At 36.1% G+C, this 27,414-nt stretch overlaps 1 protein-coding gene across 4 annotated transcripts in view; it reads right to left on the bottom strand.

Annotated features, from left to right (window-relative positions):
• Positions 1-27,414, bottom strand: part of LOC125646915 (mucin-2-like) — a 148,368-nt gene that overhangs the window by 19,555 nt on the left and 101,399 nt on the right. For all 4 annotated transcript variants that reach the window (XM_048873562.2, XM_048873574.2, XM_048873565.2 and 1 more), the window contains 26 exons: positions 26,748-26,943; positions 24,747-24,985; positions 24,430-24,667; positions 23,917-24,159; positions 17,682-17,813; positions 16,847-17,050; positions 15,693-15,947; positions 15,392-15,587; positions 15,129-15,295; positions 13,535-13,696; positions 12,914-13,039; positions 12,705-12,833; positions 12,456-12,569; positions 11,723-11,842; positions 11,318-11,569; positions 10,771-10,908; positions 10,520-10,645; positions 10,247-10,384; positions 10,014-10,145; positions 8,822-9,076; positions 7,881-8,123; positions 7,382-7,510; positions 6,600-6,722; positions 6,217-6,471; positions 985-1,245; positions 499-621 (listed from right to left, as the gene is read on the bottom strand). In XM_048873562.2, the coding sequence (XP_048729519.2) occupies positions 499-621; positions 985-1,245; positions 6,217-6,471; positions 6,600-6,722; positions 7,382-7,510; positions 7,881-8,123; positions 8,822-9,076; positions 10,014-10,145; positions 10,247-10,384; positions 10,520-10,645; positions 10,771-10,908; positions 11,318-11,569; positions 11,723-11,842; positions 12,456-12,569; positions 12,705-12,833; positions 12,914-13,039; positions 13,535-13,696; positions 15,129-15,295; positions 15,392-15,587; positions 15,693-15,947; positions 16,847-17,050; positions 17,682-17,813; positions 23,917-24,159; positions 24,430-24,667; positions 24,747-24,985; positions 26,748-26,943 (4,696 nt within the window). The remainder of the gene's footprint in view (positions 1-498; positions 622-984; positions 1,246-6,216; positions 6,472-6,599; positions 6,723-7,381; positions 7,511-7,880; positions 8,124-8,821; positions 9,077-10,013; positions 10,146-10,246; positions 10,385-10,519; positions 10,646-10,770; positions 10,909-11,317; positions 11,570-11,722; positions 11,843-12,455; positions 12,570-12,704; positions 12,834-12,913; positions 13,040-13,534; positions 13,697-15,128; positions 15,296-15,391; positions 15,588-15,692; positions 15,948-16,846; positions 17,051-17,681; positions 17,814-23,916; positions 24,160-24,429; positions 24,668-24,746; positions 24,986-26,747; positions 26,944-27,414) is intronic.

The raw sequence follows: 27,414 nt of genomic DNA, 5'->3' as shown, positions 1-27,414 counted from the left end.
ATACCCAGAGTGTTCTGTTTGGGTCAGTAGACTTTACCATATGTCATCTTTGTTAATTGTCACATAATGTTTAATTTGTTCATTGTTCAAATCGAACGTTTTGTCTCTGGGTAGTAGAAAATCAAACTATCGAAAGATCGAGGATAAATCAAATTCTACACTGCACATACTGCTTAATGTACAGCTCGAATGGAGTACATCGCTTTTCTTGACCTATAATATTCCATATAATGCTCATTTTTTAAAGTTTAATTAACAATCCATAACCTACACTAATTATGTAAGAGCTATTATTTTCAATAGCAGGACAACATTAAACTGTTGACTTCATTAACAGCACCCCAATTGTCCTCGCCTCCTGTCGAATGCACGGCAGCAAGGAGGCGTGAATTTTCTTCACATTTCCAACTTGACGCTGGCGTTATTATACTCAACAACATAAATTATAACATGCAACTTTTTCCATGTTTCCATAGAAACCAACTGAATTATACATACCTGCACAATTAACGCCATCTCCGCTAAAGCCTATCAAACAAGTGCACGTAAAACTGCCTTCCGTGTTGTTACATACAGCGTTTGTAGCACAATTGATTGGTCCAACTATGCACTCGTTCACGTCTAAATTAAAACAAAAGTAATAAAAAAATAATAATATCGTACGCGCTGATATGTTTTCATTGTGTGATAGTTGGCGAACATATTCTAAAGAACTCAGCTTCATTTTTGACAATATATAGCGCTACATTAAGACTTCCGGCATGAGGCGTCGTAGTTCCGACTCTCCTGCCATCATTTTTTGTGTTTACAATTCTACGCTCACTGCTGTCGGAATATCCGGTCTTTAAATTAGACGTACCCTAGTTATAAAGCTTAATAAGCTAATTGTTCACAAATACACTGCTATCCTTATAATTTGCAAAACATATCACAGGCAAAGCATTGGAAATGTACACACATGTATAAAGAATGAAAATAATGTACCTTCGCATAAGCCGCTGGAAATCTTCTGAAACCCTGAGTCACACTTGCAGTCATACGATCCAGGGGTGTTGGTGCAGGTTGCATTTGCTCCACATATGGTAGAGTTGATAGAACACTCGTCAATGTTCTCTGTACAATTATCGTTTGTCCATCCCGGCTTACAGTCACATGACCCGGTCTGTTTGTCACATGACTGTGAATTACTTATGTCACATGTACACGATTCGGCACAGTCTTGACCATACGTGGTACTTGAACACTCTGAAAGACAAAATTATTCACATTTTTGAAAAAATATATTAGAATTCATATAGTTCTAGAAGAGAAATCCCACCATGATTAAGTACGACAATGGTGACAAAGTGACGATTATGAACACTGGACAGACTTATATGAATAATCATAGCCCTTCTGTACTTCAGAAACCTTTTGTTTTAATTCTTATATCCATTAAATCTTTCATTCGTTATTGCGTCCCCAACCTACCCCTGAAGCCATAATTTGAACAATTGTGAATCTGCATGTTTTAAGGAAACTTTCAGAATCGTTTTGTCTGGCTTTGTGGATCTTGAGAATATTTCTAATTACTATTTTGATACAATTGCTCATTATCTGCTTTTGCAAGGTGGCATGGACCTTTAAATGAACAAACTTGGAAGATCATTGCCCAAGTATGCTTTGTACCAAGTTTTAATACACTGGTCCAGTGATTCTTGAGAAGATGAAATATGAAAAGTTTTACGACCAGACAGACAGACGAATGGATAGATGACAGAGAAAACCATAATTGAGTTTTCAGCTCAGGTGAGCTAATAATGGGATAAACATTCTTTGGTAAATTCTCAACATTGTCTATTTAATTCACATCAGTTCGGGACATGAAACATAAAAGCCAGTTTATTCGTCCTTTTAATCCCGTGGGGATCCGGGTTAGAATAGGTTCTCAGTACCCCCTTGCTTGTCGTAAAAGGCGACTAAATGGGGACGGTCCTTCGGGTGAGACCGCAAAATCCGAGGTCTCGTGTCACAGCAGGTGAGGCACAATAAAAATCCCTCCCTGCTCAATGGCCATAAGCGCCGAGCATAGGCCTAAATTTTGCAGCCTTTCACCGGCAGTGATGACGTTTCCATATGAGTGAAATATTCTCAAAAGGGACGTAAAACAATATTCAATCAATCAATCGTCCTTTTATCATCTTTACAGAATGTGGATAACCTTATAGAGTTGAATCTGCACTATATCAGGAAGCTTTCATGAAAATATCAGCTTTTCTGGCTCAGTGGTTCTTGAGAAGAAGATTTTTAAAGATTTTCCCTATATATTTGTATGTAAAACTTTGATCCCCCTTGTGGCCCCATCCGACCCCCAGGGGCCATGATTTTAACAAACTTGAATTTGCACTATGTCAGAAAGCTTTCATGTAAATATCAGCTTTTCTGGCTCAGTGGTTCTTGAGAAGAAGATTTTTAAAGATTTTTCCTATATATTTGTATGTAAAACTTTGATCCCCTATTGTGGCCCCATCCGACCCCCGGGGGACAGGATTTTAACAATTTAAAATCTGCACTATATCAGGAAGCTTTCATATAAATATCAGCTTTTATGGCTCAGTGGTTCTTGAGAAGAAGATTTTTAAAGATTTTTCCTATATATTTGAATGTAAAACTTTGATCCCCTATTGTGGCCCCATCTGACCCCCGGGGGACAGGATTTTAACAATTTAAAATCTGCACTATATCAGGAAGCTTTCATATAAATATCAGCTTTTATGGCTCAGTGGTTCTTGAGAAGAAGATTTTTAAAGATTTTTTCCTATATATTTGTATGTAAAACTTTGATCCCCTATTGTGGCTTCATCCGACCCTCGGGGGCCAGGATTTTAACAATTTAAAATCTGCACTATATCAGGAAGCTTTCATATAAATCTCAGTTTTTCTGGCTCAGTGGTTCTTGAAAAGAAGATTTTTGAAGATTTTTCATATATATTTGTATGTAAAACTTTGATCCCCTATTGTGGCCCCATCCGACCCCCGGGGCCCAGGATTTTAACAATTTAGAATCTACACTATATCAGGAAGCTTTCATATAAATCTCAGCTTTTCTGGCTCAGTGGTTCTAGAGAAGAAGATTTTTTAATGACCCTACTCTATTTTTACCTTTTCTTGATTATCTCCCCTTGGAAGGTGGCCTGGCCCTTTGTTTTAACAATTCAGAATTCCCTTTACCTAAAGATGCTTTGAGCCAACTTTGGTTGAAATTGGCCCAGTGGTTTTTGAGAAGAAGTCAAAAATGTTAAAAGTTTACAGACGGACGGACGCCGGAATACGGGTGATCAGAAAAGCTCACTTGAGCTTTTAGCTCAGGTGAGCTAAAAATCAATGAGATCTCATATCATCTTGATATCAAACAGAAATTTATTCTGTGTTTGTAATGAATTATTGAAACCTTAAGTCGATTCTTCTACGTGTTGTGTTCAACTAATAATGCGTTTTAAAATGCAAATCTATTTAAATTCCTTGAAATAATAATTTTGATGATCAACCCACCATTCCACTAATTCACTAATAATTAGCCAATTCTAAACATTGATATTTACTATTGTATATGTACTTATATCAATTTATTGTGATTATTTTTGTCCTTTTTCTATGTCATGTTTACTGCCTTGTGAAGAGAACTAATTATATCAACTTGGATTTTAAAAAAAAATTAAAACGGGAGACGATTGGTTCATATCATGTGATTGAAGATTGGTTGTACACAGACATCCATGTCCTGCGTAATTTCTGTGTCATTATGAGTCCTTTAACAGAGTCTACAATACACGGCAAGAAACTAAACCATCGTTAGGTTTCCTCCTTATGATGATCATTTATAAATACAAAATCACTATTTACAGCTTATTAAATCATTGAAAAATAAACCCATTATCCAGAATATATCCATGTGAACTCCAAATAAGACACTACGGACTAATCCACTTTTACTTCAAATTTAGATATTTTATGGAAAATAGATTAGTAATATATCGACAGGGGATGTGTACTCCTCCTAGGCACCTAATCCCACCTCTGGTATATTCAGGGGTCCGTGTTTACCTAAATCTCTATTTTGTATTGCTTATAGGAGTTATTAGATTTATCACTTTTCGTTATCTTCACCTTTCAATATTTCTATCATAAAACATTTAGAATTATTTTCTTTCTTTTTAGCAGGTAAATAAAAATAAAGCTTGCTAGAGCTGTTTTATTAAAAAAAAACTACATATCATGCATCGTAGTCATGCATTTTATATCGTATTTCACAATCACTGTAGAAACCCATCCCACCTAGGACATCGTTAGAAATAGATACACTTTTCATATATTATAAGACTATTTCAACACAAAGAATTGACATGGAATCAAACCTGCTTATTCCCCGATTGGGATATTCAAAGGTGATTCAGATATCCATATACTTTGTATGTAACGCTGCATATAGGGGGGAAATGGTATAGCAATATTTGTCATATATCACATGTTTTTGCTTTTCTCTGTTTCACTTCCTCCTTAAAGGAAGTGAACGTGAACATAATATTTGTTGCAGAGTAAACTAAAATGACCTCCTCAAACTAAATAGTGTGGCCTGAATCTAATTTTCTTGTTTCTATTACAAGATTTGATCAATTAACTACTCTCAGTTAAAGGTTTATGGAGGTCATCCGTTATTTCCCAGCATGCATCTGTGCTCTGACGTAGCTGATACACATTGTTGTTGTTGACTGGATCATTATTATACAACAGAAGAAGGTTATGGATTGAAATTAGAATTTATGGATAAGGTTTTGGAACAAAAAGAATTGAAATCAAATCTAATTACAATGCATTAAGAAAAAGAAGAAAACACTCCCACAAAATATACCCACCTCCTTCAACTCCTGAACTTACTCAGAAGCACCGTATGTTCCAATATTTCAAATCAATTAGTTTTGTTAGATTTTGAAATATTTAGAGAAAATTAAGGTGACTGCACTGCAATATAAGCGTGTAATTTTTATATTTTACAATAATCGATGTACATGGACCACAGATGAATTTTGGAGATGGAATTCACACTTTTATCATTAATTCACATTAAACATATACTTATTCAGATTCTGTATCAGAGTTTGAGGTTCAATAAATCCTTCATAGTTACAGTGCTCTTTAGAAAGTGTCTAATATCATTCCTGTAACATAATTGTTACTGAATTCTGTCACGGTATGTGTGTGTGTGTGTGTAATTGGAAATGTTTACACACAAATATCATGTGATGTTTAGATTTTAATACTTGTGAATGCAGAACGTATTTTTCATTTCCGTGCTTTTCTTCTTGTTTAACAAGTTGTTATCCAAGTCCTCTAAGACCCTTCCTCTCTGGATACATAAACACATGGATAAATTTAAGCTGAATCAATTATAACATGACTTAGACACACAGTGTCAAAATATGAGTATAGAGAACTGCACTTTATGTGTATATCTATGTAATCTGATACAAAATGTTTAAACTTTTGACACCAAAGACACTCCATGGATGTACATAGCTACAATTTCCACCAGCACACCAATCAAGGAACATTCCTTTCTCATTAAAATCAACTGCTGGTGAAGAAGTTTTATTCTAAGCAACAATTTCTTCCTCTTTAACATCAAGTTCATACTGATATCTCATATTTAATTCTCTTTCTGCTGATGAGTTTTTAACGTTGATGCTTACAATGTGCCAAAAATACACAATGTGTCCTACTGACGTCAGCATCAGTGCTGCCCTCTAGTGGATGCTAAGAGATAATCCAGCAGGGAGGTAAAAAAAATTATTATGACAATTCCCAAGGATTGAAAAGATTAGTTAATCTTTATGAAATATCTCCCTACTGGGGATAGCTGCATCCTAATGATTTTCAGAATTCATTATATACATGAAAATGACAAATTAAAACCCTTAGTCACATTTTCATGTTTACTTCCTTTAAACAAAAACTAAGTCCATTTAAGTTTGTTATCAGCGAAAACAGATACTGCGAAACCTGTGTAATCCGACTTGATCTGGGTGATATATTTTGTGTCATATAAGGTAGGTCAGATTGTACAATGTGAAATGCAAAAGAATTGTATATGAAAATAGACTCATGGTATTCAATGAAACCAAATACACAGGTTTAGAAGTAGACAAGTTTCTTTGTAACAGTTTAAGATTTTCCACATACCGATACACTGTCCACCACCAAGGGAGTAACCCGGATTGCATATACAGGAGTAGGAACCATTGGTGTTTGAACAGTTGGAGTTGCTCGGACACAGCGATGTATTCTGACACTCGTTTATATCATCAGTACACGTGGATCCCTCCCACCCTGTCTTACACGTACAGTTTCCAGATACTGGGTCACAAGAAGCAGTGTTCTGGACGTCACATGTACAGTTTTCGGCACAACCTAATCCATACGTTCCATATTCACACACTGAAAAAGAATAAGCCATTAATGTCTATGAAAAAATATATCATGGCTAATGTTTGACCTAAATTATATTTTGTTTGTCTAGCTTTATCTACATGTATTATGCTCTGGTGGGATTTTTGCGTTCTTACCAACACAAGTTCTCTGGTCCACGCCCAGTTTCTTCCCTTCAGCGCATGAACAAGTGTAACCGGGTCCAGAATCCCTTTCGGTACAAGTTTCACCACATGGATTCGTTGAACATTCATTTATATCTGCAGATATAAATTGTAATCATGCTATAATTGTTCATTCACATCTGCAATGCAATTACAATTTCTGTTAAAATTAGAGCAGAAGGTTTCCTATGTACATATGTATTTTTGTTTGTGTGTGTGACAACAATCCTCTCTTTCTCTCCCTCCCTCCCTCCTCTATATCCCTCTCTTTGTATATATATATATATATATATATATATATATATATATATATATATATAATCTTCGACGTCGGAAACCTAAATAATTCATTGTGTATTGTTCTTCATTGAATCGTTTTAATGTCTGATATAACTTGTATAGGAACATAATTGTAGCTCCGATATTTGCAGCCCTTCATCTACAATTTTAAAGTCTCCATATCAGTGAACAAACTTGAGCAGGACGTTAAAAACTATACAACCAACCAGGAGAAGCTATCTGTTTCAATAGAATGTATATAGCTACATGTTTCATAAGAAGCAGTTGAAATTATGAATGAGATATTGTACATATACAACCAACACAACGAACGTACGAAATACCATATATTAAGCGAACGTATAATCAGATGAAATAACAAATACCGTACAAGTCTACCTTGAAGGGATGGTGTTGAAAGTACTTGAAGCAAAATTGGAGCACAACGCACCAGAATATTAATTATTGAAAAATACCATCACATGTCGTTCCATCTGTTTCATTCAGTTTAAATCCAGGTTTGCAGAAACAATATTCCGACCCATCTGTATTCACTCCACAATTTTCTGAGCAATTGAAAGTAACGTTTTCGCATTCGGATTTGCCTGTCAAACAGAAAACGGAAATTATACAAGAAATACTGGTCATGTGGAGTTATTACACAACCTCAGCTGTCTTAGATAAGCATTACTCTGTATGTTAATTATCAAAATATAAGGCCTAGGTAAATTTATGTCGTCAATAGATGAAATCATCTATAAAATGATAATTTTGTTTTATATCTTGCAAATTGCCTCTTAAAGTAACGCCCTTAATGTCAGTTTCATTGACTGCACGCTGCAATGTTATAAAACGAGGAAGACCAGAAATGATTGCTGAAATATCAATAAATGTATAGATACGTAGATCATAGTTACAGTGGACAATGTATTAATTGTTACTACGAATGCGTAGTTTACACTTGGTTCACTTTACCATAACAGGTCACCCTTGTTGTCGTGTTCAGGAGGAATCCCGGGTTACAGGAACACTTATAGCTGCCTACTGTGTTGGCACAGGCTTGATCACAGGGACTGACAGGGGCAGAGCACTCGTTATAATCATCGCACTGTGACGTTCCATTCAAGATAAATCCAGCATTACAGCTGCAGGAGTAACTACCAGGAGAGTTCTTACAGACTTGGCTACATGGATTGGTGCCTTTGCATTCATCGATATCTGAAACACAATTTTCATATTTCTGGATAATCTTACTCAATACATACGATACATCATCTGTGAGTGGCAAAAGAGACCGAAATGTCATTTAAGGGATTGTTGTGACCGTACACGGATGTTACAATTATAATAAAAGTGCCTTTACACAGGTTACACAGGATAAAATTATTCCACTCAGTAGATTTAAAATTTACTGAAAGAGCTCTCATTAAGAAATAATTGAATCACTCTTTCATTTGACAGAAATACACAGTCTCATACTGTGAAAGGAATAAAAAAAATATCAAACATCTGTTAAGTGTAACTGTTTCATGCTAGACTTTGACTTGACCACTTCAGCATGTTCGTTATATATCAATGTTATTGCTCATTTTAAATTATTTTTAATCGGCGAATGGAATGCTTGTTGATTCCAAAAGTAATAAGAGGTGTGGTAATAGGGAACATATTTTTCCAGTTGACCAACGATCAGGTAAAGGGAAGTCACTCAATTCGTGTGTAAACATTTTAGAATATCCGCCTTTGCAGTTCCCACTGCAGTTCATCCACATGGGACAAATTGCAAGGCATTTGCAATACTTACAAATTTGATTTTTCTATATATTATTGACAAGTTAATACTTTTTCCTTATATGATCTTTGTTGTAGTTTCCTGACGCAAATCTGAAACATTAAGTTTCAAAACATTGTATACAAACCTTCACACGTCCCCGGGGAGGTTGCGTTATATCCCAGGGCACATCTACACTCGTATGATCCCGGCTTGTTTTTGCACAACTGGTTAGCACCTGTGCATGGATTTCTGGTTTCGCATTCGTTGATATCCGAATCACATTTCTGCCCCACCCATCCATCCAGACATATACAACCTCTCACTTTATCACATCTTTCAGCACCAGAACCACAGTTACATGGCGTTTTACAGTCCACACCATACGTGAAACCACCGCATTCTGTCAAAACATGGAAGCTAAACCATTACTTCTTCTTTGTACATTTCATTCATAGATCTTTCTAGGTTACCAACAGTTAACATTTGTTAAACTCCAATGTGTATGTATTAATTATCATGATGCCTATGCATATCAACTGGTTCAATACGCGAGAACATGTTCTGTGTATGATCAATTTCTAAATCGAGACAGGTTACTTGCAAATACGTTGATATTACGAGGGTTTAAAAGATATCGTTTAAAGTCAGCACATTTTATGGCCATTACAATAATCCCATTTGCAAATACAAGCTATTATTGGGTTCATTGCTGTATGATGAAAAAGTGAAGATAGCGCATGGTGATCGATCTCACAACTCATATAAGGAATACAAAGTAAGAGTTGGGCAACCACTGACCCCTGATGTGAGTCATACCAATTACAAGACTGCTCTTTACAAAATGATTTTGACTACGGATTACTCCGTTAACCTGATCAAGATATAGGACATACGACAGGTATGACTGGTCATCATTACTGCTTACTTGTTTTAGGTACCCGATCCCATCTCTGGTATGTCCGGGGTCGTTGCTTGCCCTTCTCTTAATTATGTATCCTTTATATGTTTTATAAAATTGATTCCTGTGTATTATCTTCATTTGTTCATTGATAAGATTTACACTGCGTTGTTATCATTAGCTCGCTATTTTCAAAATGGAAATACTAATATGCCTTACTTTCATCATTTTACTTCGCTGTTTCCATGTGTATCCCAGAGCAATGAAATTATGAAGTGCACTAAACATAATTTACATGTACTTCCCAGCAGGAAAGAATGAGGATTAGCTTCCCACGAAATTGCATATTAATGAAATACCGTATCATTTAACGATTCCGCGAAAAGGTATGAAACTACAGTAATATGCTATTTTACCATGTCCAATCATTTTCATTTACCTTCACACGTTCTTCCGTCGTTTTGCAAGGAATACCCCTCTGGACATGAACAGTTATATGACCCATCGATGTTTACACATTCGCCTTTAAAGGAACATTTATTCAGAGTGTCGTTGTTGCACTCATTGATATCTACAAACATGAAAGTGAATTTTAATTTGGTATGTAGCGCTAACGTACACTGAGATTTACATACATTTACTTTCTTTTTTTCAGACCATACAAAATCATACCGACACAAGTCCTCTTATCGTGCGCTTGAAGTTGGTATCCAGCACGACAGAAACAGTATCCAATACTTTTATTGGTGCTGTCCTGCTTACAGCCATATTCACAATTCAGATCCGGGTAGAGGGAACAGATATCCCGAACTGTAACATACCCCAGTTAAAAAAATCAGAGAAATTATGTATGATACGTTTTATAAGTTTGTGCATTTCTTTACGTTCACTTTTACATTTATATTATCAAGATAGGGTTATGCGAAAATACGTTCGTTTTAATACCTTCTATACAAGTCTTTCTGTCATTGCCCAAAGTGTAACCAAATTCACATTCACAGTTAAACCCTCCATCTACGTTTTGGCAGTTCTGATTGCAGCCGTCACTCCCGACCTCGCATTCGTCGATATCTTTAATGGAGAAGAACATATTAGTCGTCTTCAGAAACAATTAATTTTTTCAAGACTAAAAAAAATATTTGTTACTTAAAGTTCGAAACTCCCATATTGTGTGTCGGATTTTAGATACCACTAACCTGTGCATTCATATGGATTATTACCAAGCTGCTTATATCCGGATTTACATGTACAGCTGTAGCTGCCATTGTTATTGGTGCATGTCGTAGTCTCGGACGAACAGTTGTTAGAACCAACATTAGCACATTCGTCGATGTCTAATATGAAATACATGAGTGACATAATGACTATCAAAACATTCAATCAATCATCAATCCGAAAACTTCAATAGAATACTTATATGATGAAATAAATATCAACAACATTCAATCATTCATAAATCAGAAGAACGGCATTAACATAATCAAATTCATTCTTTTATCATGCAGAAACATATTCAGACTTTGGAATCATTAACTTTCACGAGAGTGTAAGTGGTTTTTTCGTAGCATTGAATAGCATACCCATGAGTTCAACCTAGCCCCAAACTAATAAAAAAAATCTTCAAACGTGGTACTAAATTATCCATATTTTACTCTTATCACTAATATTTAGATTATGGAATGATTTAACACTTTTCAGAAGTTGTTGACTGATTTTATGGATTTCAGTATTTGTTAAACTCACCAACACAGTCATTGTTCACTTTGGTATATCCAGCTCTACAGTTGCAGGTGTAAGATCCTTCCAAATTTTTACAGATTCTGTCATCGCCACAAATGTTTGGATCATCGGTGCATTCGTTCACATCCTGTCCACAGTTACTTCCGGTCCAGCCGGTTTTACAAATACAACCTATTACTCTGTTGCACCTATCCATTCCTTTGCCACATCTACACGTTTGTTTGCAATCTACACCATAATTTGGGGTTTCGCACTCTGAAACAACAACAATGATAACGTCATTAAGAGAGAGAGAGAGAGAGAGAGAGAGAGAGAGAGAGAGAGAGAGAGAGAGAGAGAGAGAGATGTCATTGACGACATATTGATATTGTGAAATCATTAAATCTGTGAACATTAGCGAGATGTTACCTGAACATGTTGTTTTATCTGCATTCAATGAATAACCGGCATAGCAGGAACAAGTGTAGGAGCCGACGGAATTCTGACAGTTCTGTGAGCACACCCCTCCTATCTTACACTCATCTATATCTAAATAAGATAATGATAGACGTACAGGCCCTTTGGTCGAAACTAATACATACTCTTTATATACATGGTCATTGCTCGATAATAAAGGTTTTTTTTATGGCGTTGACTGACACTACAGATCGTTATAAGTTGATGTTAACTGGCATGAGAAACTTTTATTTGATACCGTAGATTGATATAGTAAGCTTTTATATAAAGAAGTTTATCTTTATTTAATGATATTTTCTGACGTAGCAGACCTTGATTAAATTATACTGATTAACACGGCGTAATGTTGTTTATTAACATTGATTGATACGACAGGTCGTTTACTTTTTGTAGCGGTGGTGTTGTGGTATTTTCTTTAAATATAACGATGAAGTTCACGGTGCTGTTTTCTAAAGGCATTTGACTAATACTCAAAACAAATTATACAAAGATTAGGACGTGTTTAGCCACTTGACCTTTGACAATACATCAAAGTGAGATCAACGAATGGAAAGGGTTATATGATCATCATCACCTGAATGTTTCGCATTCGTATTCAAAATCATTTTGTGCATGCATGCATTTTGTTGGTGTAGCCATCCTCACATTATACACATTCCTTAAGTTCACTTCATAATACAGTTACCTGTACAGTTTTTTGCATTCTCCAAGGTGTACCCAGTCCTGCAGATGCAAACCTTTGTCGATCCATCGTGTTCGCAGGTATATTCACAATTTAGTCCTGAACAATTATCACTTCCTGCAAAGAAACCAGAATATTTTCTAATTCAAAACCAATATATAAATTCGTTGTACTTAAGAACAGTGATTTATACATTAATGACGAATTAGTTCCAAACACGAATCCCAAACCTTGCGCGGCAACATTCATTACCTGTTGAATTACATGTTTTATTGTCGCTGAATAACGTGAAACCAGCCACACAAGAGCAGTTGAAAGATCCAGGGGTGTTCTCGCATTTCTGTTCACATCCAGAAGTGCTCTCTGTGCACTCATCAATGTCTGGAGAAAAGAAAGGTTTCGGTTGTCAAATATTGTCAAAACATTATTTGATCTGAAATTATGATTCAAACATTACTTACCTTGACAGTTGCTTCCTATTTTCCTATAGCCAGGTTTACAGTTACATCTAAAACTTCCCTCTGTATTTTCACAGTCTTCTGTCTTCATATCGCAGTTAGCTGTTGTACTATTACATTCATCAATATCTGTCAGCGAAACCATCAAACATTTTTTAAATGAAATTATTATTAGATATTCTAGTCGCACATTAAAAAAATATAAACAAATAACATTGTTGATTTTCATGTATATCTTTATTAATAAATTAAAATTTCGAGGATTTTATATCATCAAACCACAGCGAAGTTTGTACTCTAAAATTTTACATTTGTAAACAAAACACCTTTATAAATCATTCCGGAATAAAAACACAATGCTACAAAATTATTGAGAGCTTGTATCACTCTTTCGGCAATGAAATCATAATTCATATAAGGAGCTCTAACTAGCCATTAAATAAAATTTCGGTGTAATGAGCCACCTTAAGCATATCATGTTTAATTGTTGTGCAAAAATAATAAATACAGAACGCTGAAAAAAATAATTTTAGATTGTGCCAATTGGCTCTATGAAAAGGTGAAGATAAATAACAGTGATCAATACATTACAATGCACTACAATGTTGAAACTTTATTGTGTACCTTCACATTTGTTCTCAGTTTTGTAGAAACCAAATGGACAGTCGGAACAATTATATCCTCGATCAAACAGTACTTCCTCTGCAGGGCTCAAGTCTGTGCAATTTGTACCAACGATACAGGGGTTCTGTTCACAACCATCAGTGTCAATCTCACAGTTCAATCCTGTATACAAACTTCTGTGTTACTTTTAACATACTCAAACTAGAACGTTTATTTGTTAACATACGAGGGTTGTTCGACATGTAAGGTGTATTGTACGATATCTCAAAAGCATTCGACGCAAATAGTGAAATGAACATTACATGCCTTCAAAGTATTCTCCGCGGTTTGAAATACATAATCCAATCAATACTGAAATGCGTCACGGTACGCTGATTTAGGTATATCTCTGATGCACTGACTAATGGCTGCGCCAAGGACTTGTTGGAACTTGTAACGACGACCAGATAAGAACTTTTATATTTTGGGAAAAGGAAGTCGCATGGGGCTAGATCTGGAGAGTATGATGGGTGTGGCAACACGGTAACCTTCTCCGACTTCAAAAATTGCTTCACAAGCTCAGATGTATGTGATGGAGCATTACCATGAAGTAGACGAACATGTCTAAATCCTGACACAGAGTGTCGTTTATGATAATATTTCGTGAGCGTTTTTAGTATACAATCTCGGCAATACCGACCTGCAACACTTTTGCCCTTCGGCACCGGAATTTGTACGCCTATACCATCACATGAGAAAAATATGCAATAAAGAACCATCTTTGTGTTTATGGTTCTTTAGGCAACTACAGGCCTTCTACCGTGTTTAGTTAGCCATATTTTGTTTCCAATTTTTCTTACTGGTTCGAAATAGTGAACCTATGTTTCGTCATTAGTAACAATGTTTGCAAATTGTCTTTGATTGAATTTGGAAAACATTTTGAGCAACTGCTTAGCGGTTTGTATTCGTAACCGTTTTTGGTCATCTGTCAATGTATGCGGTATCCATCTGGCAGAAATCTTTCGTACTTTCAAAATACGCTTCAAAATGAAATGCACCCGGGATAGCGATATGCCAACAGCTCCGGCAATACCACGAATTGTGTATCTGCCATCACTTTAAACTATTTCCCTGACTTTTGAGACATTTGCCTTGCCTATTACAGCCACTGGTCGGTCAGATTTTGTTGCATCTTTGACGGACTCTGTGTTAGTCAGAAATTTCTTTCTCCACCTACGAACTGTCTCATAAGATACCTTATCAGACCTAAAAGCTTCCCCCCAATTCAGTAAAAATCTGCAGTACCGAATGACCGAGTTTTGTGCGGTTTTTTTTTATATAAGCTCTAATTTCTTCAATATTCTCAACCCGCTTCCCAACCATTTTAAAACAGTGGTCAACGACTGGCTCTATTAAAATGACTATAAGTTTAAAACTATGTGGAGCTGAAGACTCGTCTTTTTATCGTTGGAAAGGTATTGAATAGAGCTATGCATGGGTATCATCATCTACGACGCGTTATCAAACTGTGGTACAATACACATTAGATATTGAACAGCCCTCGTAATTCAATACTGCATCGAACAGTTTTAAATTAATATGAATAGCTGATTACCGGAATATCCTGTGTTACAGTCGCATTCCGCGTAACTAAACATATCACTTCCGGAACTTCGTGTATTGTTATAGTTACATATTCCATTAGTACTGCATCCGGAGCACATGACAATAGCGACATCTACCGGCGCAGCCTGTTCTCCTTTGTCATCCACCACAGTTACACTGTAAACCAAATCCATTTTATAATGACGTAATTAGAACCACTTTGTTGAAAATTAACATTTCTTTCAAATGAAATAATTAGTATAATGACGTTACCTAATGTTGGCAACATTTTCGTCTTGTGGCGTCCATGTTGCAATGCCAGTTGTATTGTTGAAACTGAAGCCTGGGGGTTCTTGAAGTATTTCATAAGTAAAAGTACCATCGTCTGAAGCATTAAAGGCAATTTGAACAGGTTTGTTCACTTCTACATTAATCCGCGTGTCCCCTTCAATTTCTGGAATGGAGTTATCTGAAAGAGAAAACAGAAGATACTATTCATTGTAAAAATACCCTTTGCAAAAGACGAACTCATCTGTTCAGTAAATGTAAATATCAAGGCAGGTAAAACTCTGACCTAGACTAGCGGTGTCAGCTGTCGACTCATCTGCCTCAGCTCCTGATGACTGGGCTAGGGAACGATCCTCAGTGGCAAGGAAATCAAAAATGCATGCTTGTGTAGCGCTAGCTCCTCCACATACCTCCCGTGATTGATTAACTTTGTCTTCTGGGAATTCATCTATATAGAGCGGCACGAAATCTGGGTGCGAGTAATCGTTATGGGATAAGCCAATGTCATAGTGGAATAAGGACGTGGTACTGTTGATTGACCCTGAAGTTGTTTGAAATGTTAAATTAACGCTCAATCTTACCTTATGCTATGACTGGTTGCTAATGATCTTGTGGTAGAAATACAGACTTAAATAGTACATCATACTGGTAAAAATACAAATTGCCACTTCGTCAAAATTATTTTCTTTGACGACAATCTTAAAAACATTAAAACCTATTCTAGTTTCCCTTAACCTGAGGGCAATCTGAATATAGTTCATCAGATATTTAACAAACGCATTAGTATTTGCTGACTACATCTTTATCAATTGCTTCATCAAATAGCTCCAGAGAGTACGGAATATCCGTATCGTTACCACTAGACCCTGGTCATAACGTTAAACAATGCTTATATTCGTGCATAAACAGTGTTGTATGTGCTGGCAATTTGTTATATAAGGTCAAACGATTCATGGAATATACGTAACACCGGGATGTAAAAATTGTTCCCAATTGTGTAACTGGCAATGTAAGGCAACAGTATTGTGTACTAAGCAGTGTTTGTGCTATTTTGTAAGATATATATGAATATAGTACTGGTTACGCCGAGATAAACATGGTATAACTGGAACCATACATGTAAGTAAAACTGTAGGATTACTACTACATATAAGTCCTTGTGATTTGCCAATACCTGAGGGTAAGTGATAATAAACAGAAAACCAAATTCATGACAATCCAGAAAATAAAAGACCTATGATTACATTCTCTTTGTCCATTTAGTCAATGTGTCTTGATCGGCATTTTATTCCTTAAAGTCTTTATATCTCAAAATCATATCAGAAGACCAAAGTGAAGCATGAAAAAGCAAGAAAATACAATAATTCTAGCATGAATATCAGCATTTTTGATTCAATATCTATGATTGTATATCATGCCAGTTATTTTACCACAACTCACAAAGTTGTCCAAAGTTGTTATATATGCCGCGTTCCGTATTAACATCACTTCCATTCAATGTAGTTCCGTTTGGAAGAACAAAGTCGTTTGTGGAGTTTCCGTCGAAATTCCCCATTAATCCGGTGACCTCTCCCCTATACTTCTCATCTACCATAGTCTCCAAAGCCAGGAACCGCACGCCTAAACTTATCTTAACTGTTATCTCTGTTTCAGAAAAACAAAATGTTCAGTTGAAAATCCAATTTGTAAATTCATAGATAAAAAATACTTCAATGGTAAAGAAAATCTCAGGGTTTCTCTGAAAAGTGTTATATCAATAAAAATAAGAATTTTGTTAAAATCCTACTGATCTTATACTTTTCTGGCCTGTTCATACAAAATACCATACAACCGTTTTAGACGGGACACAGATCTGGCGGATTGGGGTCTACAGGGTATATCATTAAGTTTGGTGGATAAAAGTTTAATGAAACCGTTTTCATTTATTTATTCAATGAATATGTAAACTGGTTTACGATTTTTATTTTGGTGATCTTAAGCAATCGGTGAATCGCCGAAATAGTCCAAAATTATATACCCACAAAAACATCCGGCTAAATGGTATAGTTTTTTTTTTCAGTTACATTGCCTATTCATACAATGTATGATATTTTCTGACAATTATATTACTTTTTCATACAAAATATAACATTTTCGGCATTTCTTTGCAGTTCTCTCGCTTGTTCCTACATTATAATTGTAATTTTTTGGCAGTTACGTAGCTTCATCATGCAATGTGTAACATGTGCGGATAGTTCATACAATATATAACACTTAAGGCAGTTCTATAACTTACCGCTTTTAACGAATGATGCAACAATGGTTGCATTTTCTTTTGATATCACCATGTTCACAGTTCTCCGAACAAAATCCGGGTTCTCCTCAAATGCTGTTGTTAAATCACGTCCATCCCCACGCACATACATCTCTAATTATAGAATAAATTATATCAGTCGAATGAAAAGGTGAAAATAACGAAGAGTGATCACTCTCATAACTCATAACAAATATAGTATTATCAAGAGTTGGGCAAACACGGAGCCTGGATATACCAAAGGACGGATCTGGTACATAGGAGGAGTAAGCATTCCCTGTTGACCAGTCACAACCACCGTGAGCTCTATATTTTAACCAGGTAAGAGAAGTAATCCGTAGTGAAAATCAGTGTGTAAAAAACGGATTTACAATTGCAAATATTTATCAGTTTCTCCCCTATTTGAAACGTAGGTGGCGCAAGATTCGTTTACGTCCTTTTTGACTTCCGGTGTACATAAGATGTATGAGAGATTGTAAGGTTTTTGTTGTGCAAACAAGGAGCAGGGGTAGAATTCCCGAGAAATGAAGCTTTTAAAAAAACAATTGGTTCATTGTCATCAAATGTGACAGCGACAACGATCGTTTGATGTTCCACTCAGCGTCGTGTGCTAGAAACACCAGTCTTCAGTTCAGCCCGACTTCACAGATATCAGGTGACGACTTTGTTGCAGAAAGTATTTACGGTGGGTTAAACATTTGCTCTGTAGATCGTAATATTCTGCATTAATGTTTTATGCTGAAATTGCATCGATCCTTAGTGATACAGTCATCAATGATCTTATCATTCTATGACTCTCACCCACCCACCCACCCTTTATAGACTAGATCTATAATCGAACAGGGGAAATTTGAGTCATCAATATATAATCGAAGTATGGTACAACAATATATTTAAGATGTCATCTAAAAATTAATTTTAGAGTTAACCAAGGTCGTCAAAATATGATTGAACGCGATTGCTAACAGCCCCAACCCCTCCACCGTCACTCGGTACGACGACGCGACTGCAATGAAGGGGTGGCTACAATCAGACTGTAGCTGTAAGGCAGTGAATATTTCTAGGTCTTGTTTTCGTTTTTGATGACTGGATTGTAAATTAATTTCAACACTTTGCTTTCATTGTTAATTTGTTATAATTCAAAAAGTACTGTAAAATATTGTTTGAATTTCAGGGGAAACGAGTCTGGATTATTCAATACGTATGAAATTAATCAAAATATGCAATGGAATTGTAAAACTTTCATAACTTATCAAAGTTTGCATTATCATGGTTATTTTGTTATGTCATGTTGATCAACTGACCCACGGAAGTACAGTCCAATACGTCAAAGAAATGAATACTTGTCCTAGCCTATTTTAACTGTTGACGCAAACGAGAAGAAAAATGCATCTCAAGAGATTAAGATCTTTCTCAAATTTTTAGAAATAAAGTTTGAATCATATCTACTTTTATCAAAATTAAATGCAAATTCATAAAGCTATAAATTTATCCAAGTGAAGTAAATACAAATTCCACTGTCATATATACAATCTTGTGTTTATAATAAAAGCCATACATATCGATGACGTTTTGTCTATTATCAATGATAGCTTTAATTCATATGTCGATTTGATATATCCCTGTGAGCTCGAAATAAAGGACACCACATAGTCGTCCACTTCTGCTTCATACTTAGATATTTTATTGAAAGTAGACATTAACGGCAAACTAACAACTCAACTGTATGACAAACGGGATGATTTCAGCTTCTCCATCGTCAACTTCCCACATTTATGTAGCAATATTCCATTATCACCTGCATATGGTGTTTATATATCTCAACTGATTCGATATGCAAGAGTTTGTTCTGGGTATAGTCAGTTTTTAAATCGAGGTAAGCTACTGACAAACAAGTTGATGGTACAGGGATTTCAACAGTCTCGATTGAAGTCAGCATTTCGCAAATTCTATGGTCGTTATAACGATCTAGTTCGTTAATACAACCTCGCATTGGGTCAAATGCTGTCTGACGTGTTTCATACCGATTGTTAAGCCGTTCTTGGCACGCTGATTTTGACAGCGGATAACTCCGTTTACCTGATCAGGATATGGGGCTCACGGCGGGTGTGACCGGTCAACAGGGGATGCTTACTCCTCCTAGGCACCTGATCCCACCTCTGGTGTGTCCAGGGGTCCGTGTTTGCCCAACTATCTATTTTGTATTGCTTGTAGGAGTTATGCGATTGATCACTGTTCGTTATCTTCACCTTACATAGGCCTATTGTTCATTGTGGTTTTTATTTTTAAAAATCATTGCATTACATTTTTCAATATTCACTTGTAACTTCGATTAAAATCTGAAGTATGAACATTCAAATCGACCTTCAAATTGAAAAGTATACTACATTTGTTAAGTGGTGTATTCTAGTATTAAATCATTCATATCATGAACTGTCATGGTACATATAAGCATGATAAATCGTTATACATGAAAGCAAACACGGGTCAAATTATGTAGGCCTACATCAGTTTCCTGCAACACCATGGACAAACGTCATTTGGATACAACCATTCCTACGCAGGATATAGTCGTTCTTTTAACGCAGAGTACATATATGGATGGAGACGTGAATTTAGAAGTTGAAAGAAAGCTTGAACTTCCGTCTTAAACTTGCAATCCAAATTGTAATATTCAATTAAAATGTAGAAACTCGAAATCTTGAATCATTATTGTACAGCTAGCATATGGGGTAGTAAAATTTATTTGACCTGCCAATTTCTATGCTCTCGCTTGCCCTATGCACTAATAAAAAAGTTAATCGCAAGGACTGTTTGCCCACCGTGACGTCATCACGTAAGTGATATAAGTTAAAACACGCAAATAAACTGTTAAATGTGAAGTTAATGGTTATGATATATGTACTCTACATACATGTATACCTTCTCCATCGTGAATTTTATTTTATAAAGAGAAGTTATACATATACATTCACTATTACTACATATTTTAACAGCTTAATAATGGAAATTCAGAGATATTAGAGCATATTCGAGCTTAGTCTAAGAATACGCCGATTTATCTAGGGGATAATTCATTGTCTGATTAAAGGCGCTTTCCGGAATATTTAGTGCCTAGCATATTTGGCTCTAAATAATCCCTGCCGCATATAAATAACCTCAGTGGCGTCATATCCTCCTTTCTATTCTAGCAGCCGATCAAATGGGTAGGTTGTATATTTGAGACATCTTAATGTTTAAAAACCTACCCTCCCTCCGCTTCATATTCTGTTTTAAGGTCGCAAACTTGTATTCTGCTTGCTTTATTGTATCTTCAGGGAATACCAATATGCTTGAACACAACTCAGAACGAAAAGTCGCGGTGCATCCAAGGACAGATATTACTAGGGATGCTGCTATGACCAGATGGGCATTCTCGTCAAACCCCACCTCAAATGGATCAATTTTGTGATTTAAAACTTGTATATTTGCTGTTGCGCAAATAGCGCATTTTCACCTATCTTTTAAACATGGATATTTTGACTTTCAACCAACATGTGTATTGGACATTTATGGCCATCGGATATTGGCCCATTGAACTGAACATTGAACATTTATATTGGTGGGATATTGACCCATTGGACATTTATATTGATGGGATATTGGCCCATTGATCAATCATATTGCATTTATGTGACATTGTTAATGGGATATTGGCCCATTGTACATTTCCGTTGTGCCTGGCGTTGTGCATTTGAGAACTCGCTTTACCCAGTGCACAATCTAGCCCACTTGGGGTCGCCACTTGTGTGTACATTGTTGGGGGGCGACCCGGCGGCCGCCCCCATATACTTATTGTCCAATTGAATTCACCGCGACCAATTACGCCAAACACAAATAAATTTTTCAAGTAAATATGTGTCTTTGTCTTCTATTACATCTGAGATAAATGGATATATTTAATAATTGATATTCTTAATCCTAGATCGAGAGGGGGCGTTGGTATTGGTTCCGCATCTTATTGTTTTCAACATATGCAATTCAACAGCTTATAAAGAATTATGATGTATTGTATATTACATATTCAACCTAAACTACTGTTTAAGCATGTAAACTTAATTGCGAAGTAGTTTATTTTGAAAAACGTTCAATGTGTATTGAATGTCTTTATTTAATCGATATGACAGAGAAAATTCGGTTGCAGCTGAAACTCTCAACGTGCTCTCCTTCCCGCCTAGAGAGTTGTGCATTGCGTTTTCTAAGTTCGTCTCTAAGCGCAGTGAGGTCCTATGAATCGTAATCCCCCTTCGTTACTAAATATTAAACATCTTTCTAATCTAAACGTCTCCGTCCGACGCTCTCTTAAACTTGAGGCTAGAAACGCCTTGGACGTTAACGGATCGTGCGCCACCTGTAATCAAGGGCGAGTAATTTGAAGTTTTATTTGCCATTGCCATGGAACATATTAAACAGTATTTGACTCAATGACAAGTAGTATAGGCGAGATCATTTTAACCAAAAGGTGAAGATAACCAACAGTGATTAATCCCCTACCTCTTATAAGGAATACAAAATAAAAGTTGGGCAAACACGTACCCTGGGTATACCAGAGGCGGGATCAGGTGCATAGGAGAAATAAACATCCCCTGTTGGCCGATCACATCCGATGTGAGCCCTATCAATTGATCAGGAAAACGGAGTAATCCATAGTCGGAATTAGTGTGTCAAGAGCAGCCTAACAGTTAGTTTTAAACATAACACAGCATTTGACATAATGACAAGTTGTATTGCCAAATTAGATCGTTACAACGACTATATGATTCGCAAAATGATGACTTTAAACAAGGCTTTCAAACCACTGTAACATCATTTTTGTCAGTAACTTCTCTCGCCTTAAAAACTTAATCCGAACAAGCTCTTGAGTATCGAATCAGTGTTGAGATATAAACAACATATATAATGAAATATTGCTATATTAATATGGGAAGTTAATGATGAATGGATAATCTGAAGTTATCCCGTTTGTCATAAAATTGAGTTGCCATTAACATCTACATTCAATAGAATATCTACGTACGAAGCCGATATGGAAGACTGGTGTCTTATTTCGATTACACTGGTATACGATAGAAAATTGTTAATAGATAAAATGGCGTTGATAAATCTATAAATTTTTCATCTCGTGTAAAAAAAAAATTCAAATAAATTCTGCCTCATCAGAAGATAAAAACATGTCAGCTAACAAAGGAGCACAATCCGTGCTGATTGGGAATTTCGACAATATATTGTCAATAATGAATTTCAGCATCTTTTCGAAATTGACTTCTGAGTACCTGTGCGTAGTATCAGAGTGTTGTTTAATAAAGTATTTTTTGAATGAGGGAACAGTAGATATGAATATTACCGTTTTCAATTTTTGTTCAAGAACGTCAAAAAGTCTAGTCTTTGATTGATAATGAGGAATGGTCGTGTAAGGTGTTTAAAAGTCATATTTAATGTTGATGATTTGAGAACAGTTTTGTGATTTCAAATTTACTAAAAGTCCTTTCGAATTTTTTTAGAATCCACAATTGATTTACACCACCTCTGGTATATGTTGTGGTACAATGTGTTTGAAGTTTCTCCTTCGCAGGTGTTAATATTTTCGTGGGGAAAAAATATCAACTTTGAAAAACCAAAGAATAGCAATGTAGAAAATTCAGAGAGATAGTAATAACTATATCATCATTAGCAACACGGGAGTTGTCAAATTTTAGTTATCCATAATCAGTATCATTGTTGCTTATAGCCGGCTTTTAAATAGATTGAACTTCAAATCTGCAACGCCTACCACCAAACGTTCATTCAGGGCGAACTTATCGATTTCATTCACGCCGCAGTCAACAATAATTCCTCCTAAGCATCTGATCCCACCTCTGATATGTCGATGGCGTCGGTGTTTACACAACTCTTTATTTTCTATTCCTTATAGGAGTTCCGAGATTGATCAACGTTCCTTATCTCCACCTTTCATATTTCTGTTTCCTATAGAGAAACCCTAAATTCGGACCGATAGTAAAACTGAAGATATTTGAATTAGTTCAGTTTTGTAAAATACATTTATAAGCGTTTGGAAGCTAACAATTTCCACAAAACTTAAATCGAGTAAATGTAGACTTAACGTTTTCAATGTATATGATGCATATTGTTATGGTTTGCATGGAAGCTTATTACTGTTTGACAGCGAATGAATTCTTACTGTCTTTGTTCCTGGACAGTTCCACCTGCAAAATGGAGTTGGTATGATCCTTAGCAACAAAAGCACTAAATATGGTTGCGTTGATTGTGGTGCCATTCTCTCTGGTCGCCAATTCTGTTCGAGCTTGCAAGTCGAAGGATGTGCCGTTAAAGTCGATTTTCATCATCGTGTATTCGCCGTAACCATTAAATGTGTACTGGCCTCCGTCTAGTGTGTTGATATGTGGATCACCCCAGAACCAGGCTGCAAAACGTTTTGCAATCAAATATTTCATTCTCAAAAGGCAACGTATAATATGGTTAGTGATAAATGACATGTAATCTATTATTACTATATTTCTACTCTAACGACATGAACATCAATACAGAAATTTAGGGATGCATTTAGAGATTTTTTAAAGTAACTCTCCAAAGGATATATTATCTATTACATTCCACGTGTTAGAAAATTGTGCGTGTACCATTGGTTTGGTTATATAACATGTACATTAAAAAAGTGTACTAAAGTACTTGCCTATCCGAACAGGAATCAGCCTTAGGCAGAATGATGGTCTAGGGCGCAAGCTGTAATACCAATCGCAATGTCCGGATGCACAGCAAGCTTCCTTTGGCCTGGCATTATCACGATAATATTCTATTGGTTGAAAAAATGGATTTGCAGAGAGCATCGACCCTGATGCGGGAATACGCCTGGTCAGCGGACCCAGTCGAAACCCAGTCCACCATCGCCAACGAAGAGGATAACAACACTCCTATTGAAAATAATAAAAAATAATAATAATTCAAGACAAGGTGTGGGGTGTGTAACAGTAGATATAAATATCAACTCACCAAAGAGGACCCAAAGGTGAGGGATGCGTAACAGAAGACATTGTTCGCTGCGTCGTATCGGTTATAGGAAAACGAAAATCCAAAGAATCTCAGAGATGCACCATTACAGGGACATGACGTCCACCAGACATTAGGACGTGATCTCAAGGACTGCTCGGCATACCAGTTATAACATTCATTCTCCAAGGGATTCGTAATCGTAGCTTCAGTCAGCTTTGTAACCCAGAATCCATCAAACCCTGCGAATGGAAATTATTTTCAGAAAGAAAGTGATATATCTTAAGCTGCAGACAAGAGGCTCACAACGCTAACTACTGATCTACAAAGATATGAACTATATATCAACGTTGTGTCAGGTGGAGGTCAATGTTTTATTATGACATAAGGTAGCTTGACCTGAAGACCTTGGTTCAGTATATCTACACAACACCTCTTACACTATGGGCTAGTAAAGGTACCCCCTAGGGATTTTTGCAAACAAGTAGTTTTTGAAAATACATAGTCCCTTAATTATAAATCAGGTTGTTTGACATTTCTACGGGGGGGGGGGGTACGATTTTGGGGGCAAAAACACGAAATTAGTAAAATTGATAGCCGAAAACTTTATTTATTTACTTCGAGAATCTCACAAGCACAATATGGTTATTTGCAAACATGTACTTTACTTTAAAGGACTTAACCCCTTATTCATATATCAAGTTGTTGTTTTTACATTAAGGGGAGGTAAATTATGTGAATTACTGTGTTATATGTAAGAGATATTCTTGCGGGCAGTATTAATCCAGAAGTCCCGTGGGGATCCGGTTTAGAATTGATTCTCAGTGCCCTTGGTTGTCGTAAGAGGCGACTGAATTGACGGTCCTTCGGATGAGACCGAAAAAACCGAAGTCCCATTTCACAGCAGGTGTGGCACTATAGAGATCCCTCCCTGCTCAATGGGCGTAAGCGCAGAACATGGCCCTAAATTTTGCAGCCCTTCATCGGCAATGGTGACGTCTCCATATGAGTGAAAAATTATCCAGTGGGACGTTAAACAATATATCACCTACCAATCAACTTATTGTGTCATAGTCACTTTTATACTTTGCAGGTTTTTAATGGGTTCTTCTACTGTTTTGTCACACACTTTACCAGTTTGTGTTTTCTATGGTATTTGAGTTTCCTTATTACAGGAAAGACATTTATGGGTTGGGAAAAATGTCAATAGTGAAGACAGGTTGAATGAACGTCACTTACAGTTCGCTTGACTCGAGGCATCTTCGTCAATGCTCAGGTTTTACTTCTAGTAACTAATATTTATAAATTATTATAAAACCAGCGATAGCAACCATTTAAGGCATCATTTCAAGCTTCTAGCTAGTAAACATTATATGTCTTTATTATTCCTGGGATTCCGTCTTCTAATCTTTATGCTCATTGAAAGATTTTATATCATTATTTTCTACATTCTATCCATAATGTACGACGCATCTTTAGACTTCATGTTGATAGAAGCTTGAAACAGATTAACTTTCGAGGCATACGATTTAAAGGTGTTTTATTTTATGTGACATCTTTAAAAGTTATCTGGAAATTAAAAAGCTGCAATCTTACATATGACAATATATTTATCTATTTTACAATCGTAGAATATGATTCATTGAATTAAGTAATTCATATAGATTAGTTCGTTGTAGGTAATATATCTTATTCTCAATAGTCGAGCCATTATTTATCAGGGTTCACTGTCAGTCAAAATTAACTTTGTGAAACGGGTTCTTGTGGTACTATGAATAATTGTTGATAAACCATATACGTTGTTGGTGCATTGCCATTGTGAGAGTGGTTCTGATAGACATTTCAAAGTGATAGATACAATAACCAACGGATGTTGGGATGGATCCGGACAATGTTTAAAAGCCCCAAGTTATTACACCCCTTCTCATCCCCCTTTAGAGCCATTAAAGACATATCGACCTCAAAGGATATTTTTTATAATCAATAAACAAAGATAAGTCTTACCGTCATTCCCAGAAATCCCCGACATTCGAAAGGCGGCTGCTTGATTGGAATAGGTATTGCTCTCTGCAAACTGTCTATATCTGTATCCAATAGAGATACGACGCCCGGATGTTGATCTAGCATTTACGTTGATATAGTTTACCACACTAAATGTGTCCTGACCATCAGAAACCAGGAGAGTTTGGAAAGTCACTCTCTGAAAGGATATATCAATCAATCGTGAAAGATCGATGGTAAATTAGCGTATTGATATAGCATGCGAGATATACTTACCTGCATAAACATTTTGCAAACGTTTTTGGACAGCATTGGTTCAGAATACAAAGATGGACGTTTCAAAATTATCAACCAAGACCTTGAATCTCCACAACATAGGGATACTTTCATATCAGTATAAATAGCTTGGTCTTGCAGTTATGCAGAGGATTTGTTTAAGAACAAAATGTGTTTGTGATACACTGAACACTTTTCAAAGTAGGTATGATTTCAATCTCAAAGTCACAAGGTCAACTGATTACATACCAATGGAAAAGTCTTCTCACAAGAAATGCACATGTTGTATCTGAAAGCAGTGTCTCATGGTTTAAGAAATATGGCTTATATTAAGTTTTCTAAAAGTAGGTAAAGGTCACCAGGTCAAAGAATTTGGAACCAACAAAAACGTCTT

The sequence above is a fragment of the Ostrea edulis genome, chromosome 6, assembly GCF_947568905.1.
Source record: "Ostrea edulis chromosome 6, xbOstEdul1.1, whole genome shotgun sequence".
Taxonomy (NCBI): Eukaryota; Metazoa; Mollusca; class Bivalvia; order Ostreida; family Ostreidae; genus Ostrea; species Ostrea edulis.
This window is presented reverse-complemented; position numbering and strand designations above follow the sequence as displayed.